We start from the raw sequence: 13,866 nt of genomic DNA on the forward strand, positions 1-13,866 counted from the left end.
ACAAATTTTCAAAATATCCCATAAAAATAATAACATAAGATGGAGCAAAGCAGGCACCCATCGCAGTACCATCCTTTTGCAAAAAATATTTTTTTTCAAATTCAAAATAATTATGTGTAAGGCAGAATTCTAATAGGCATACAATAAAAGATGTCCGTGGTCCTTCTCCCAAAAGTTTACTAATTGCTTCAAGTCCCCATTTAATATTAATGCAGGTATACAAGGATTTAACATCTACACTGGCCCAATAGAAATCATCCTGCCAAATCATCCCTTTGAAACATTCACAAACATCTCTAGTATTTTTAACATGTGAGGAAATTCTCTGCAAATGACATTTTAATACATAATCCAAAAATATGCCAACATTTTGTGAAAAAGCATCTCTCCCTGAAACAATCGGATGCCCTGGTGGATTTCTTAAATCCTTATGTATTTTTGGTATAATAAAAAATCTAGCATCCTTAGGATTTTTTATAAATAACATTTTAACATCCCCAGATGTAAAAAATCCTAGGCGTTCGCCCTTTTCCAAGAGCTCATATATGGCAGTATTAAATTCTGCCCTAGGGTTTGTGAGGAAGTGCATATAAGTATTTCTATCAGATAACAAGTCCGAAACTATGGAATTATATTTCTCCCTTGAGAAAATAAGCCAATTTCCACCCTTGTCAGATTCTGTAAAAACGTAGTTATTACTGCTCTTTCTAATGTCACATAATGCTTGCCGTTCTTCTTTTGGAAGATTATACTCTCTAGGATGCTTTTTAAACAACCCAAATTCCTTACTAATTTGTTTGCTTAATGTCCTCTCAAAAATAATAATGCTGTTATTTGTTTTTGGAGGAATGAATTCACTGATATAGGGTACTTTAGGAATATCAAACTTCCCATATCCTGTGTGATATTCAAAACCTAGAGAAAAATTGGAGCTCTCTTGTGAATCAGAGTAAATATCTATCATTTCATTTTCATGTATAGATAAATCCATCAAAGAGCTTTCCAACAAAGAATCATCATTCATTTCATCAGCAGAAAAAATTGTTTTTTTATCCATGTTTGAAAAGAAAACTTTAAGATGTAATTTTCTACAAAATTCCTTAATCTCTGACATTATTTCTGCCAGAGACGGAATATGAGTTGGTAGAAATTTAGTTCCCTTACACAAAACAATTTTCATACTGTCAGTAACTTCCAAGTCAGATAAATTAATGATGTTTAAATCCTCACCTGCATAATGTTCAATATGGTCAAAAAACACATGATTACAATCTGCATACACATTGGATTTATCAAGTCCGCCAGCAGAAAGTTTATGTTTACCAGTTCCAGGAGAATGTAGCACCCAATCATTTCATACCTCCCCTGGCTTGAAAGCGCTGATTGCGCCCTTTTCTTTGATTCGATCTGTCTTTAACAGACACAGCTGTTTCCTGGACATTGTTCGAACCCGATGTACCATCTGTATTTAGTTCTTCAACAGAGACGCTCTTTCTTCCCGCCGAGCAGGTATCCACAGAGGAAACGGAAGTGTACCTAAGGTCGCAGGATCTGCTTCTGCTGTTTTTACCAGCAGATCTACCACACCCCTCTTAAAGTTATACTGCCAAGAAAAAATCTTCCCCATGCTGTAATCATTTACATCTCGTGCAAACTTTTTCTTCTTATGCTGTATCACCTGCTGTTCAATCTTGGACACTCTTGGTTTAATGTCTACAATATTTTGTTCGAACTCCACCTCCGAGGAGTTTCAAAGAGGATGCTTTGGATCCCAAGAAGCTGCACCGGCTCAACAGTTCGAATCCGAATGAGTTAGTATTCAAGAAATGCCTGTTACCAACCTGTCAGTTCCTAGGTTTAGGATCCGAAAAGGTTTTGCTAGAAACTGTACTGGCTTAACAGTTCAGATCTGAAAGAGGTTCGGATCCAAGAAATGCCAACATTAACCTGTCAAATTCTAGGCTTAGGATCCAAAGAGGACAAAGGCCCTAAAAACAGGGACCATTTTAAGATATTGCTCTTACAGTATATCAATTGATAGAATAACCAGTTTTGCATTAGTATGGATTCTTGAAGGAGGAACAACCAAGGAACCGTAAGGTCACTGAATCCAAGGAGTGCTTTGGATACTAAGCAAACCACAGCTACCCAGAAGCTCCAGGTCTGAAAATGCTAGATCCAAGATTGTTAAGCTCTCTGTGGGACATGGAGTCCATCAGGTTCATTCATAGATTTTCTGAAACAGGCATAAACAAGGAAACTGTAAGGTCATCGGATTCGAGGAGTGCCTCTGATCAGAAGCTAACCACAGCTACTCAAAATCTCCGGATCTGAACAGAAAATCAAACGCGAGAACATATAAGCTCTCCAGTGGGTTTTCTGAAGGAGTCACAAAGAAATGTAAGGTAGTCGGATCTGAGCAGTGCCTTGGAATTGAAGCAAATCACACCCATGCAGAGGCTCTTGATCCAAAGAAGTCAGATCTGAGAACATCTAAGTTCTCTGTGGTCACTTGGAGAACTTCAGGTCTAGTCTCAGGACATACCTCTCAACCATACCAAATTCCTTGGTACTTACTGGTTTTAAGGTCAAAATAATGGGGGTGCCACAAATTCCTGAGTGGCCCCCTTCAATTCCAAAATTTTCCTTGATTTTTTTTTCCTTTTTGTTTAAATTTTTTATTTACTAGTTTAAATAATGGATGATATCACTATGCATCATAGCATCAATGTGCAGGGGCATGCATGGTGGCATCAGCTTAATGAAGCAGAGGACTGCCTGGTGTCCCACTTGTACAGAGACTCTCGGAATGTCTCTGTAATTTGGAAGTAGCAGCAGCAAGGGAGCAGAGCGGACTCTAGACTGAAGCTGTACTGTGTGCACTGTGCACAGTTTTATTTAAGTTAGTTAATTTCTGCAGAAGAGTCAGTCCACGCATGCCCTCATGAAATAATAGAATCCATTCCATATCCATTCCTTTCTCGTCCTCCTGCATGTAAGTAAAAAGAAAAAAAAACACATACATTACAATTAATGGTCAATATTTAGCTTGGGGGGTGAGAGCAGGCAGCACTTTTAGAACTGTTGTTTTTTCAGTCTAGTCCTGTTCTTCCTGCCATGCAATTTTTTTTAAATACAGTACAAGTTACAATTCTCAAGCTGCAGCTGCCAATGAGAAAGTTACGGATTGCTAAAATAAGGGGAGTTTGCTCATTATTGCTGCCACTGCCAGAATTCATGAATGAGTGTTCACTCTTTTATTGCAAGTGTGTGTGTGTGTGTGTGTGTGTGTGTGTGTGTGTGTGTGTGTGTGTGTGTGTGTGTGTGTGTGTGTGTGTGTGTGTGTGTCTTATTGCTGCCACATGCTTATTATTATTGCAAGTGTACAATTCACAGATTTTGCTTCTTATTACTGAAGGTGTGTATGTGTGTGTGTGTGTGTGTGTGTGTGTGTGTGTGTGTGTGTGTGTGTGTGTATGTGTGTGTGTGTGTGTGTGTGTAAAATAGTTATAACTGGTGGTTAGTGTTACTCAGTTTTAAACCCTGTACCTTAGGTACAAGGAGCAAGAGCCTGACTTCTCTATCCAAACCACCACTTCTGATTCAAAGAGTTGAGCGACCATAGCTTTCAACTGTCCAGATTTTCACAGAATGTCTGGAATGTTTGGCTCATACTGTTGCTCTGTTCCTCTTAAAATTTGTGTTTTTCTCACAAATCAGTGAGAACTGAATTCACTAAATAATGATAGCCATTTAAGTTTTGGTCTTCCTCTCTTTCAGGAAACGCATGCTAACACAATACATTTTATTCTAGCAACTTTTCTAAGATTATACAAGCAATGGTTAAAATGTGTCCCTGGTTTTGGGACGTTATCACCCCCCCCTCCCACCCAATAAATTTTGGCTTTTTCCAAATTTCTTGTGCTGCATAGTTCTTCGGGGGGAGAGATGTTTAGTGCTGCTTATGCTAAGTTTGTTTGTGTTGTTAGTAGCACAACAGGTACAATACTTGCTCTTGATGCAGAAGACTGTGGGTTCTACTCCCACAGTATATAGATGGATTGCTGGTACTGTATGATCTGCTATCCATTCCCTATTGCAATATTACTAGCTTATCATTTTTTAATGTAACATAGGCAATTTATTCCTCAAGGTCAAGACGCACTTTATTTGTAGATGAAATGATGAAATATAAAGTTGTTTGCTAGCAGCAACCTCTTCATTATTAACAGATCACTTTAATGTGGAATTATTTAGATGACTTTTATTTCTGCAGAGACTGTGCATATTTACTGATGCTGGTGGATTGTAGAAATATGAGTAGACTTTTATGATTGAAATTTTCTGAATTGGGTAGTTTTGTCATTATTGGTTCATGCATTTTGTTTCATTGCTTACTGGAAAAATGTTCAAAACAATAAATTTAAAACATGGTCTAACAAGTATGCTGTAATATACAAGGAATATAATTTAATACAATCAGGAAGGTGTTATCAAAGAGCACATGCATGTTTCATGTGCAAGTGGCCTATGATTTGAAAACAGCCCAAAAGTAATCTTTATCTGCCACCGGCCAGATGCATTTTCTTTGAATGTGGGTTTCAATGCTGTTTCAATGAATGTGAGTTTCAATGGCAGAGAAGTTGTAATACTAAGTCTATTTTCATTGTGAGACTGTATTCCTTTGTTTAGCAGATGTCTATTAGTGTTTGTGCTATAAAATGTAAAATAAAAGTTTTAAATGAAGTCCAAATAATCATTGTAGTAGTAAAGCAGTATGCACATTACAGTGTTTATGGCAAATGGGGCTAAATAGCCAAGTAATGGGACATTGGAATGGCTGCAGGGGGGAAGGCTGTGTATGGGTGGGCCAATTCAACCATGATTTTCTGAGAAGGGCGGCAAGCTCAAAGACAGCCCCGGGCAGCACAAACTCTAGCTATGCCACTGATCAGAAGGCCATGGAGAATGACTTTTGGAGGTCCTAGCAAACTATAATATTCTTTTACTAAGATTAGAATATTGACTACCATCAAATGCCCTACTTTTACCACAAAACCCTCATACTGCAAGTCACCAAAAACAAAATTCTAAGGTTTATCATCTTCTTCCTTCCCAGTGAACATCATTACTACACATCTAAAAAAAATGGTTGTCATTTACTACATGGTCTGGGGCCATATTTTGGTTGTCTGTTCTTCAGTCTGTGTTTGAAAGTTGGTATCCCACAATTCCATTGGAGTGGGTGGGGGTTACATAATTATGTATGCAAATGTTATGTTAATCAGCATACGGATTTGTACCTATTTTTCATGGGCTTTTGTCCAGATTTTTGATGTCCGAGGATATGAAGGAGTTTACTGAAACCAACAACTCAGGGAAGTTGGCATTGCATAAAAAGGAAAAAAAAACAATGTTAATCGGATCCGAAGTCTTAGGATCTGATGAGGTAGACCAGTATATGGATGGAACCATTACAGGGACCAAAACTATCAGACCTGGAGAGAGCTTGGGATCTGAAGGAAGCCCCTAGGAACTTAGAATCCAAGGCCTTGGATCCAAGTTCCCCATTTTGACTCTGTTTCTCTTCTTCTTCTATTGAGATTGAGCCCAATGGAAATCAGCAAGACCATAGCTCTCCACTTCTTAAACACTAGAACAAGAGGTCTTGTGAATGCTCTGAAGGACACAAAGGTTGAAATTCAGACAGGGAAGCAAATGCCAACCGCAATCCGCTGCACCACTCACATCTGAAAAACAAGTCAGTCGCTATTTCTCAACTTCAAACTTTTAATTTTTTGCCAGAAACGCACATCTTTGTGAATGGAAATGGAGCAGAAACACTAGGCCAGAAACACCAATATTTTGCAAAAATCTGTATATGTACACACACACACACATACATATATATATATATATATATATATATATATATATATATATATATATATATAGGGAGGAGTTTGAAGTCAGAAACTCAACACACAACACAACATTATTCAATCCTCAAATAATTCCAGTGATTATTAAAAAAACATAAACCCATACAGAATGGACTAAAAAGGGAAGGCAAGAACCTGAGTATTCCATGACAATCCATTACACGTGATACATATCCGGACTTTTGTGACTTCCAGATGGCCAACCGATCAAAATCACAGGAAAAACACCATGAGACATAGCACAAAAAAACTGGGTAACCAGAATCTTGGAGGGAGGTAGGAAATGGCAGATATTTTAGACAATAAACTCATACCAAAGGATGAATTAAAGAATCCCTCACAGCTTGAGACACAGAAATCTTCCATCTGTCCACTTCTAGTGGCAAATGAAATCTGAGGAGTCAGAGGTAGCATAGTGCATCATGGGAAGAGAAAGAAGCTCAAGATATAGGGTCTGAAGTCTGGAAAATGCAGCTGAGTCTGATCCGAGGATATGCTTCGTAACCCATCAGTGAGGAAGAATGAAAAGGACATCAGATACTCTTAGCAATTTTAAAAGTGTGATGGATAGCTTTCAGCATGTAAACTTTAATGAAGTTTGGAATCAGTCACTTTGAAAAATGATTCACACTGGATGAACTTTCTCAGACACAATGACTGGAGTGAAGGACAAGCCCATTCTTCTTATGACAGGGCACTGCAGTATTGTCTCCAGCTTGGTTCTGTTGATGCAACTCCATACCTGTCTAGGGCAGCTATGATTTATCCTTGACAAATGTGCAGCTTACAGACCAACTTTTGCCAGCCGTGATGTATTTAAATCAGGTGGATTAGGTCACATATAACTTGGATCTCTGAAATGAAGAGTAGGTTCCTTGCCATTGGAAGTCTTATCATCAAAACTATGCCACATTCCATACAGAAAGTAAATCAGGAGCCCTAGAGAAAAAATATAAAATCACATTATATGCAATTTCTGGATAAAGTAGATTAGGAACCCTAAATAATAACAATTACAGCAATGTTATATATAGTTTACCTCCAAATACTTGCTAGTCTTATTTTGTAACATACTACATTAAGGGGGTTTATATCAGTCCGTCGAAACGGCTGAATATTGAATACCAGATGCTCGAACTGTAAAGTTCGAACACTGGTAATCGCAAAGCCGCAGCCCACCAAATTCTTTCCCAGGGAAAGAATTCAGTGGGCCGTTTCTGTGGCTTCTCGAGTATCAGGACTGTGGTGAGAAGTTACGGGTTGGGTTCAGGTAAGTGTGCGATTGTGGAGATGTTAGTGTTAAGGTGCAAGTTAGGTGAGTTAGGGTTAAGGTGTGGGTGTGGTGGGTGTGCAATAGTAAAAGACTTTAGGGTTAGGGCGGGATAGGTGAGTTAGGGTTAGGGCGCGGGTCAGGTGAATTTGTGATAGTGATGGACCTTAGGGTTAGGGTTTGGGTTAAGGTAAGTGGATAGGTAGTAGTGTATGTACAGTTTAGTGTAAGGTTAGATGTAGGATTTTGAGTGTATGTATGTAGATTGATGTTGTTTTGGTGTGTTTCTGTTGCGTGTGTGTGTTTCCTGGGGAAAAAAAATCACTGTTTTAAGACTTCGATGTTTTTGCAGTTCATGGTTTGAAGTTCGAACATATGGTGTTCCAACTTCAGATGTTTTGATGAACTGATATAGACCCCCATTAAGGCTGAGACTTTAGGCCATAAATAATATGGAGATTTCATTTAGTATGAATGAACTCATGAAAATTGGTTGAAAATACTCTAACGAATACTTCATATCAAACTGGCAGCTACAGTAAACAACAAAAACAGCGGTATTGACATTGTCTCACCTCCTTATGCCACAACTTTAGCTTACAACTCAACAAGATAAATTTTTGCCATTACAAACAAAATAATGCATTCCTACATAACTGCACCAGTCACATTCTGAGAAAATATCTTCCTGTAACACATATGGAGGTCTCCTGCTTTGAATGTCCTGGACAGAATACATCCAAGGTCTAAAATTGCTTCCTTAGTGATTTACTGTAAGGTGCAGCCCCCCCCCCCCCAACACTTGGAACTCTTCACCATATTATTTGCAGTTATTTTCCAGTCACAGCAATTATACTGCGATTATTCTGCCAGGCTATACCAATTATTATTAAAGCCAATGATGCAGCAGCTATCCATTGACTTTGTTGCTTACTTTTACAATATAGATAACATTTTTTTCCCAATGCTCCTTTCCATGATTGACTATTTGCAGTACTGCTTGTGGTACTAGGCATACAAACGTGTGCTGCATAAATTACCTTGATGAAGAAAATATTATAGTTATGTCTCTTGCTCACCATAACAGACTAGTTTGGAGGACCACTCAAAACTAAGGACAACACCTCTGTAATTCTTGAAAAATACAAAAACAGCCACCGAGTAGTCTCTAAACCACCAAATGGACTTTTTAATGTAGTGAAGCGCTTTTCATCTACCCAAATTAGTAGACTTCATCAGACAAACATATAAAAACAATGCAACAACCTTTTTAAAAACAAAAAGTGCCAATTCCAAACCAATCTGCTCATATGCTTAATACACCAGCATTCATTGGAAAATTTAAAGGTACATCACAAATACATTGTGGAAGATGTTAAAAAGTTGTAAAAGTGTATAAAACTTAAAAAATACATTAATATTCCACCACCCACATGGAAAGACAGTCCCATACATCATAAATTACATTGCAATAACATGTAAAGAAACAAAAAATAATATAATACTACCAAGTCTTACCTACTTTGTGTAAAATAGGTTAATTTGTTAATAAATAAAAATAAGTATAAAATAAATAAATAATTAACTAATCACGTGCAATAATGAGAGAAAAATTAATTAATAAGAAAAAGGAAAAATCTACCAAAGCAAAACTTTTCAACTTTAAAATGCAAGACAAAGAAGTAATCTCAAAACCAGGCAAAGTGTAAGAATTTAACCTCAGCTGCCATAAAAATTCGCACTTTTCTAACAACAACTGACAAGGTCCACCTTTTCCATCTGTAACTACCTGATCAATAATTTTAAACCAAAAATGGTTGGTCGGGTACTCATTACAGTGTCTTGCCAATGCATTAGTGTTGCTGTTCTTCTTAATGTGATAAATATGTTCATAAATCCTTTCTTTACGCTTCCTGTCAGTCTTCCCAACATAAAATGCTGGGCATGACTGACAGGAAGCTAAATAAACCACTGATTTAGAGTTACAGTTGTATCTACCTCTAGCCTTATAAACATAGTGGTTAACCATAAAACTAGTACCTGTACCAATATACCTACAGTAATTACAAGATTCACATTTGTAAGTACCCTCAATCCTGTGGAACTTCCTAACGTTGGTTTTGACTATGTTCTTCAAATTCCTACCCTTCCTGAAAATTATAGTAGGGTAAGTACCCACCTTCTCCTCTAAGTCTCTTTCATGTAACAGTAAATTCCAGTTCCTTCTTAAAATATTACTAATCTTACCTGCTTCTGTACAAAAAGGTGTAATAAAACTTTTTTTAAAAAATGGTTTATCAGACTCATCCACACTGTCCAAAGGCAAGTGGAGAATAGTGGTGAGTTCTATACTGTTTACACCCCCTCCACTGGTATTCTGAGGTCTTCTAGATAAAACTGGGCTGTAAGTCCCACAAAGTCTTTTGTGCCGTACTTCACCTATCAATTCAAACACTAAACTTTCAGGATAACCTCTACTCAAAAACAAATTTCTTAACAAACTACATTCATCTTCAAAAGTGTTAATCTCAGTTGTCATCCGAGCTGCTCTTACTAATTGACCTTTTAAGACAGACCTTTTCTGATAGAAAGGGTGACAATTGGTAAAATGTAAAAGAGTGTTTGAGTACATAGGTTTCCTGCAAATCTTAGCCAAATACTTCTTTCCAACCAAGTCTTTTTTAAAATCTACATCAAGGAAGTTAATAGTGTCTTCATGAAAGGTATAAGTAAACCTCAGGAAGGGAGTACTGTTATTCAAATACTCTACAAACACCTTTGCTTCATGTTCATTACCTTCAAACATAGTAAAGATATCATCCAAATACCTATTGTATAACTTCACCTTCTTGTACACTTCTTTTTTTAAAATATTCTCAAACTCCCAATGGGACAACACTAAGTTAGCGTAGCTCGCTCCACACGGGGAACCCATCGCTACACCAACCACCTGTTTGTAAATTTCACTGTTGAACTTGACAAAATTACTGTTCAAAATAACATCCAGCATCTCCTGAATTAATCAAATTTCTTTACTATCTGCCCCATAAAATAACAGTCCTTCTGTTACATACTCTAAACCTACATCATGTGGAACAGAAAAATATAGGTCAATGACGACTATAGTTAAAAATATTACATTGTCTTGGAACTCAAACCTATCCACTGCTTTTTAAAAAGCCCAATAATCCTTGCAAATCTGGTCTTCCTTAACCACATACGTCTTTAAAATATAATCTACATACTTAGAACAAGCATATGTGATGGAAGATTTTGCATTAACTAAGGCTCTCATAGGGGGGGATCCTGAAGGTTTTTGTGAAGTTTAGGTAACCCAAACAAGTTAGGTATTTTCGGGTTCAGGGCCATCAAATAATTATAGATGTCCATACTAACCATGCCTTCAATCAACAAATCCCTAAAAAAGGAATGCATTTTATTATATACAATGTTCATCTCGTTGACACTAGATCTCATATAAATTTCACTATTCAAGACTTTTAACATTCTAGTTTCATACTGGTCATTGCCCATAATCACCAGTCCTCTGTAATTCTGAAAGACACATGTTTACAGAACAGGTTAGCAACTTGAAAATTAAAACAAAATACATGAACACCACTCAGACTTGTTAGTGCACTTATATAAACTGTGCAAAACAGCTCACTCTGATCAAATAGGGAGCTCTACATTAATTAATCAAATGAGGTCTGCTATGACAACACAGTATATTGCTTTAGTAACAGAAAGGAAGACACCAACTCTTTTCTATCACCAGAAGAAGTTACAAACATTTCTAAAAACTTAATCTACTGAAATGTACAAATATTTACCTGTTAACATCCAGACACCAAATCGGGCCCAGGTAGCTAAATCTAGCTGCATCATGAGGTAGAGGTTCACAAACACACTTATTATTGGAAGAATGGGCAGTAAAGGAACCTACAGAACAGAAAAGTGTCAGACCAAAGTTACTCCTGGTTACCACAAGTACTTTCAAAGTAATTTACTGCATAACTAGTTTACAGATATGTTAATACTAATCTACACATTAATCAAAGGAGATGTACTTTTCATCCCGTCAGGAAATCTTTTGACAGGAGCTCCAGCAAAAGTAATGGCCATTTTGGGTGAGGGGACCCCAAGAGTCATTTAATCAGAAATGTGTTCTTCAGTAAAAAGTAGTAACTTCACCTTAGAAAAATCAGGGATGTGACTTTACAACAAAGAAACTATTGCTAGCAGCAAAATCTTTGCACTTGTATGGAGAAGGCTAAGTTTGATAAGCCTGTCTCCATTTACTGTTTAACTGGAAACTGCATTTAATTTAATTAAACCAAATCCAGATTACCATGACTGTTTGTAAAAGGCCACATTATGCGTACTTCCTTACCTTGAAGCTGAGGTACACTTTGCTTTCTGGCTGCCTCCACACTACAGCAGTAACAACTCCAATGAGAACAATCAAAACTACCAACACAGCAATCCACCCTGGGCATCCGTTTAGAATCGGTTTAGAGCACAACGCCAGAACAACACACAACACTGTGATTAAAGTGCCTAGAAGATAAATAAAAAACACATCTGAAAACACAGAACAAAAGTAACTGTTGATAAACAACTGAGATGTTTTTCTTCATCAAATCATAATCATTAACCTTTACAAGGAATTTCTAAGTTTGGGGATTGATGCAAACCACTGAATACACAAACCAGAATACCTTGCCTAAACTATATATGCGAATACTCCTCCATCACTAGTCACAATTACCAGCCCTTAGATGTTGTTGACAAACACATGGGTCGGGCGTAGTAGTTTATATCACTTTGTATGTTTTGTTTCTTGTTTTAATACACTGCATGGATTATAATTGGTTACATCATCATGTACAGATGGATAGTCAAGGTTGCCAACCTCCTGTCTTGCAAACTATGCATGATCTGAAAAATGTGTTTTGAGCCACAAGTATATCATTCCCTGAAGTAATATTGTATCAAAACTATAGATTGTAAGAGGCTTTACTCCACCCTCAACTGGACACTTTCAGTCAAGTGCAGTCATGCAGATTCTTGTCTGTGAATCAGGATTTGTGTCTCTGTGCTTTGAGAATTTCTAGTTAATTCAGTCTCCCACCATTCTCTGTCCTTGAGAATGTCAGGACACTAACTTCCATTTAGCATCCCATTATATAACCAGGTGTAAAAATTATAAAAGTTACAGCCAAAGTAGACTGGTCTAATTATCAATACAGATAACTATGCAAATATTTCTGCAATACTTACACATTACTGCTGCACAAAAGTAAACTAAACGCCCAGTGGATGCTAGTGGATTTTCATTGTTGGGAAAAAATAATGACTTTAGAGTGATCTGTTCATCTCTCTCCATGCTGGCATTGTGCTCTGAAGTGTTCTGGTCAGGCTGATACCTGCAGTGAGGAAACAAACCACTGTCATTCCTAACGACTACACATGAAGTGTCTGCATGACAGTTTAGCCTATGCTACTGACCAATGAGCTGTGTGGAGATTCTAAAATAGGTTACAGTCTCAAATTCTCCATCTGCAACATCAAACAAGTCTCTACTATGCAGTGACCTTCACATCAACTCATACCTGTGGGTAGTACACCTCATTTCATTTATCAAAGAGAATGTATATTGACACCAAAAATACATCAGCTTCTGGGTTTTAAATATGAGCATCATAGTAATACCTCACCACCATGCAGGAGATATTTGTCCCATACCTGAGAATCAGAACACAGACAGCAACAAGGGTATAAGCTAAGAGAGTTCCAATAGACATTAAATCCACAAGAGCCTTTAGATCGAATAGGCATGCCATCACAACTGCAAGACAAAGCAAACCAGCAGTCAGTGAACCTTAAAGAAAAATATGTCAAATGCACTAACACAAACACTCATAGCTTTTTAAACCACATCAACCACTAACAGGCCATGAAGAAAAAAAATACACAGGGTGTAGGGAATGTAAATGCTTTAACACTAACATACGGTCCCCTCTCATGTTGCTAAAGTACAGTGGGCAGGCACCTTATTCCCAACTGCTTTTCATCCCATTTGAATTTGTTTTACTATTCTATGGCCACAGAAAGACAGTTCCAGTCCTGCTGAATGAGAACCCAAAGCTGCGAAAAACATATTCCACCTCGAAAGAACATGACAATGGTACCCAAGGCAGATATGGTCATGTTCTCTTCCTGGTTTATCCTCTCATGTACAGCCCCCCACCCTACACTGTAGGTCATGAGGTGGGATCCACAATGCAGGCAACCTGCAAATTAAAACAGCCATATTAACTAACATGTTAATTAAATCAGAGCATAGTGCAACTTCACACTAAACAAAAAAAAAAATGACAGTTTTCAAAAAAACTTTACACAATATGGTATTTACATAAAACACAGAAAAAATAATTAGTTAACACTAAGCACAGAAAAGTCTCTGTATAATGACAAAATATGACATATTAAGAATGAAGTACAAAGGTAAACATTTAAGATAGAGACGTTTAGATAAGTAATCACCACGTGTTTACTTTGCAGTCACAGTTAGCCTTTACTAACCACTTCAGCCAGCACTTTATGTCTCATCAAATGTAGCACTATTCATAAAAATGGCAAAGTATAGTC

The 13,866-nt window shown here is 37.3% G+C and overlaps 1 protein-coding gene across 1 annotated transcript in view; it reads right to left on the minus strand.

The window, feature by feature from the left end:
* Window positions 1-5,776: 5,776 nt before the first annotated feature.
* The window catches only part of LOC122789927 (cationic amino acid transporter 3-like), a 43,418-nt gene continuing 35,328 nt past the window's right edge, over window positions 5,777-13,866 (minus strand). Inside the window, exons 8-12 of the mRNA XM_044057399.1 lie at window positions 12,961-13,063; window positions 12,496-12,641; window positions 11,606-11,772; window positions 11,046-11,154; window positions 5,777-6,881 (exon numbers count right to left, since the gene is read on the minus strand). Coding sequence (XP_043913334.1) covers window positions 6,778-6,881; window positions 11,046-11,154; window positions 11,606-11,772; window positions 12,496-12,641; window positions 12,961-13,063 — 629 coding nt within the window. The 3' untranslated portion in view covers window positions 5,777-6,777. The remainder of the gene's footprint in view (window positions 6,882-11,045; window positions 11,155-11,605; window positions 11,773-12,495; window positions 12,642-12,960; window positions 13,064-13,866) is intronic.

This window comes from Protopterus annectens, chromosome 15.part0 (assembly GCF_019279795.1).
Source record: "Protopterus annectens isolate FY-2018-M chromosome 15.part0, PAN1.0, whole genome shotgun sequence".
Classification (NCBI taxonomy): Eukaryota; Metazoa; Chordata; order Ceratodontiformes; family Protopteridae; genus Protopterus; species Protopterus annectens.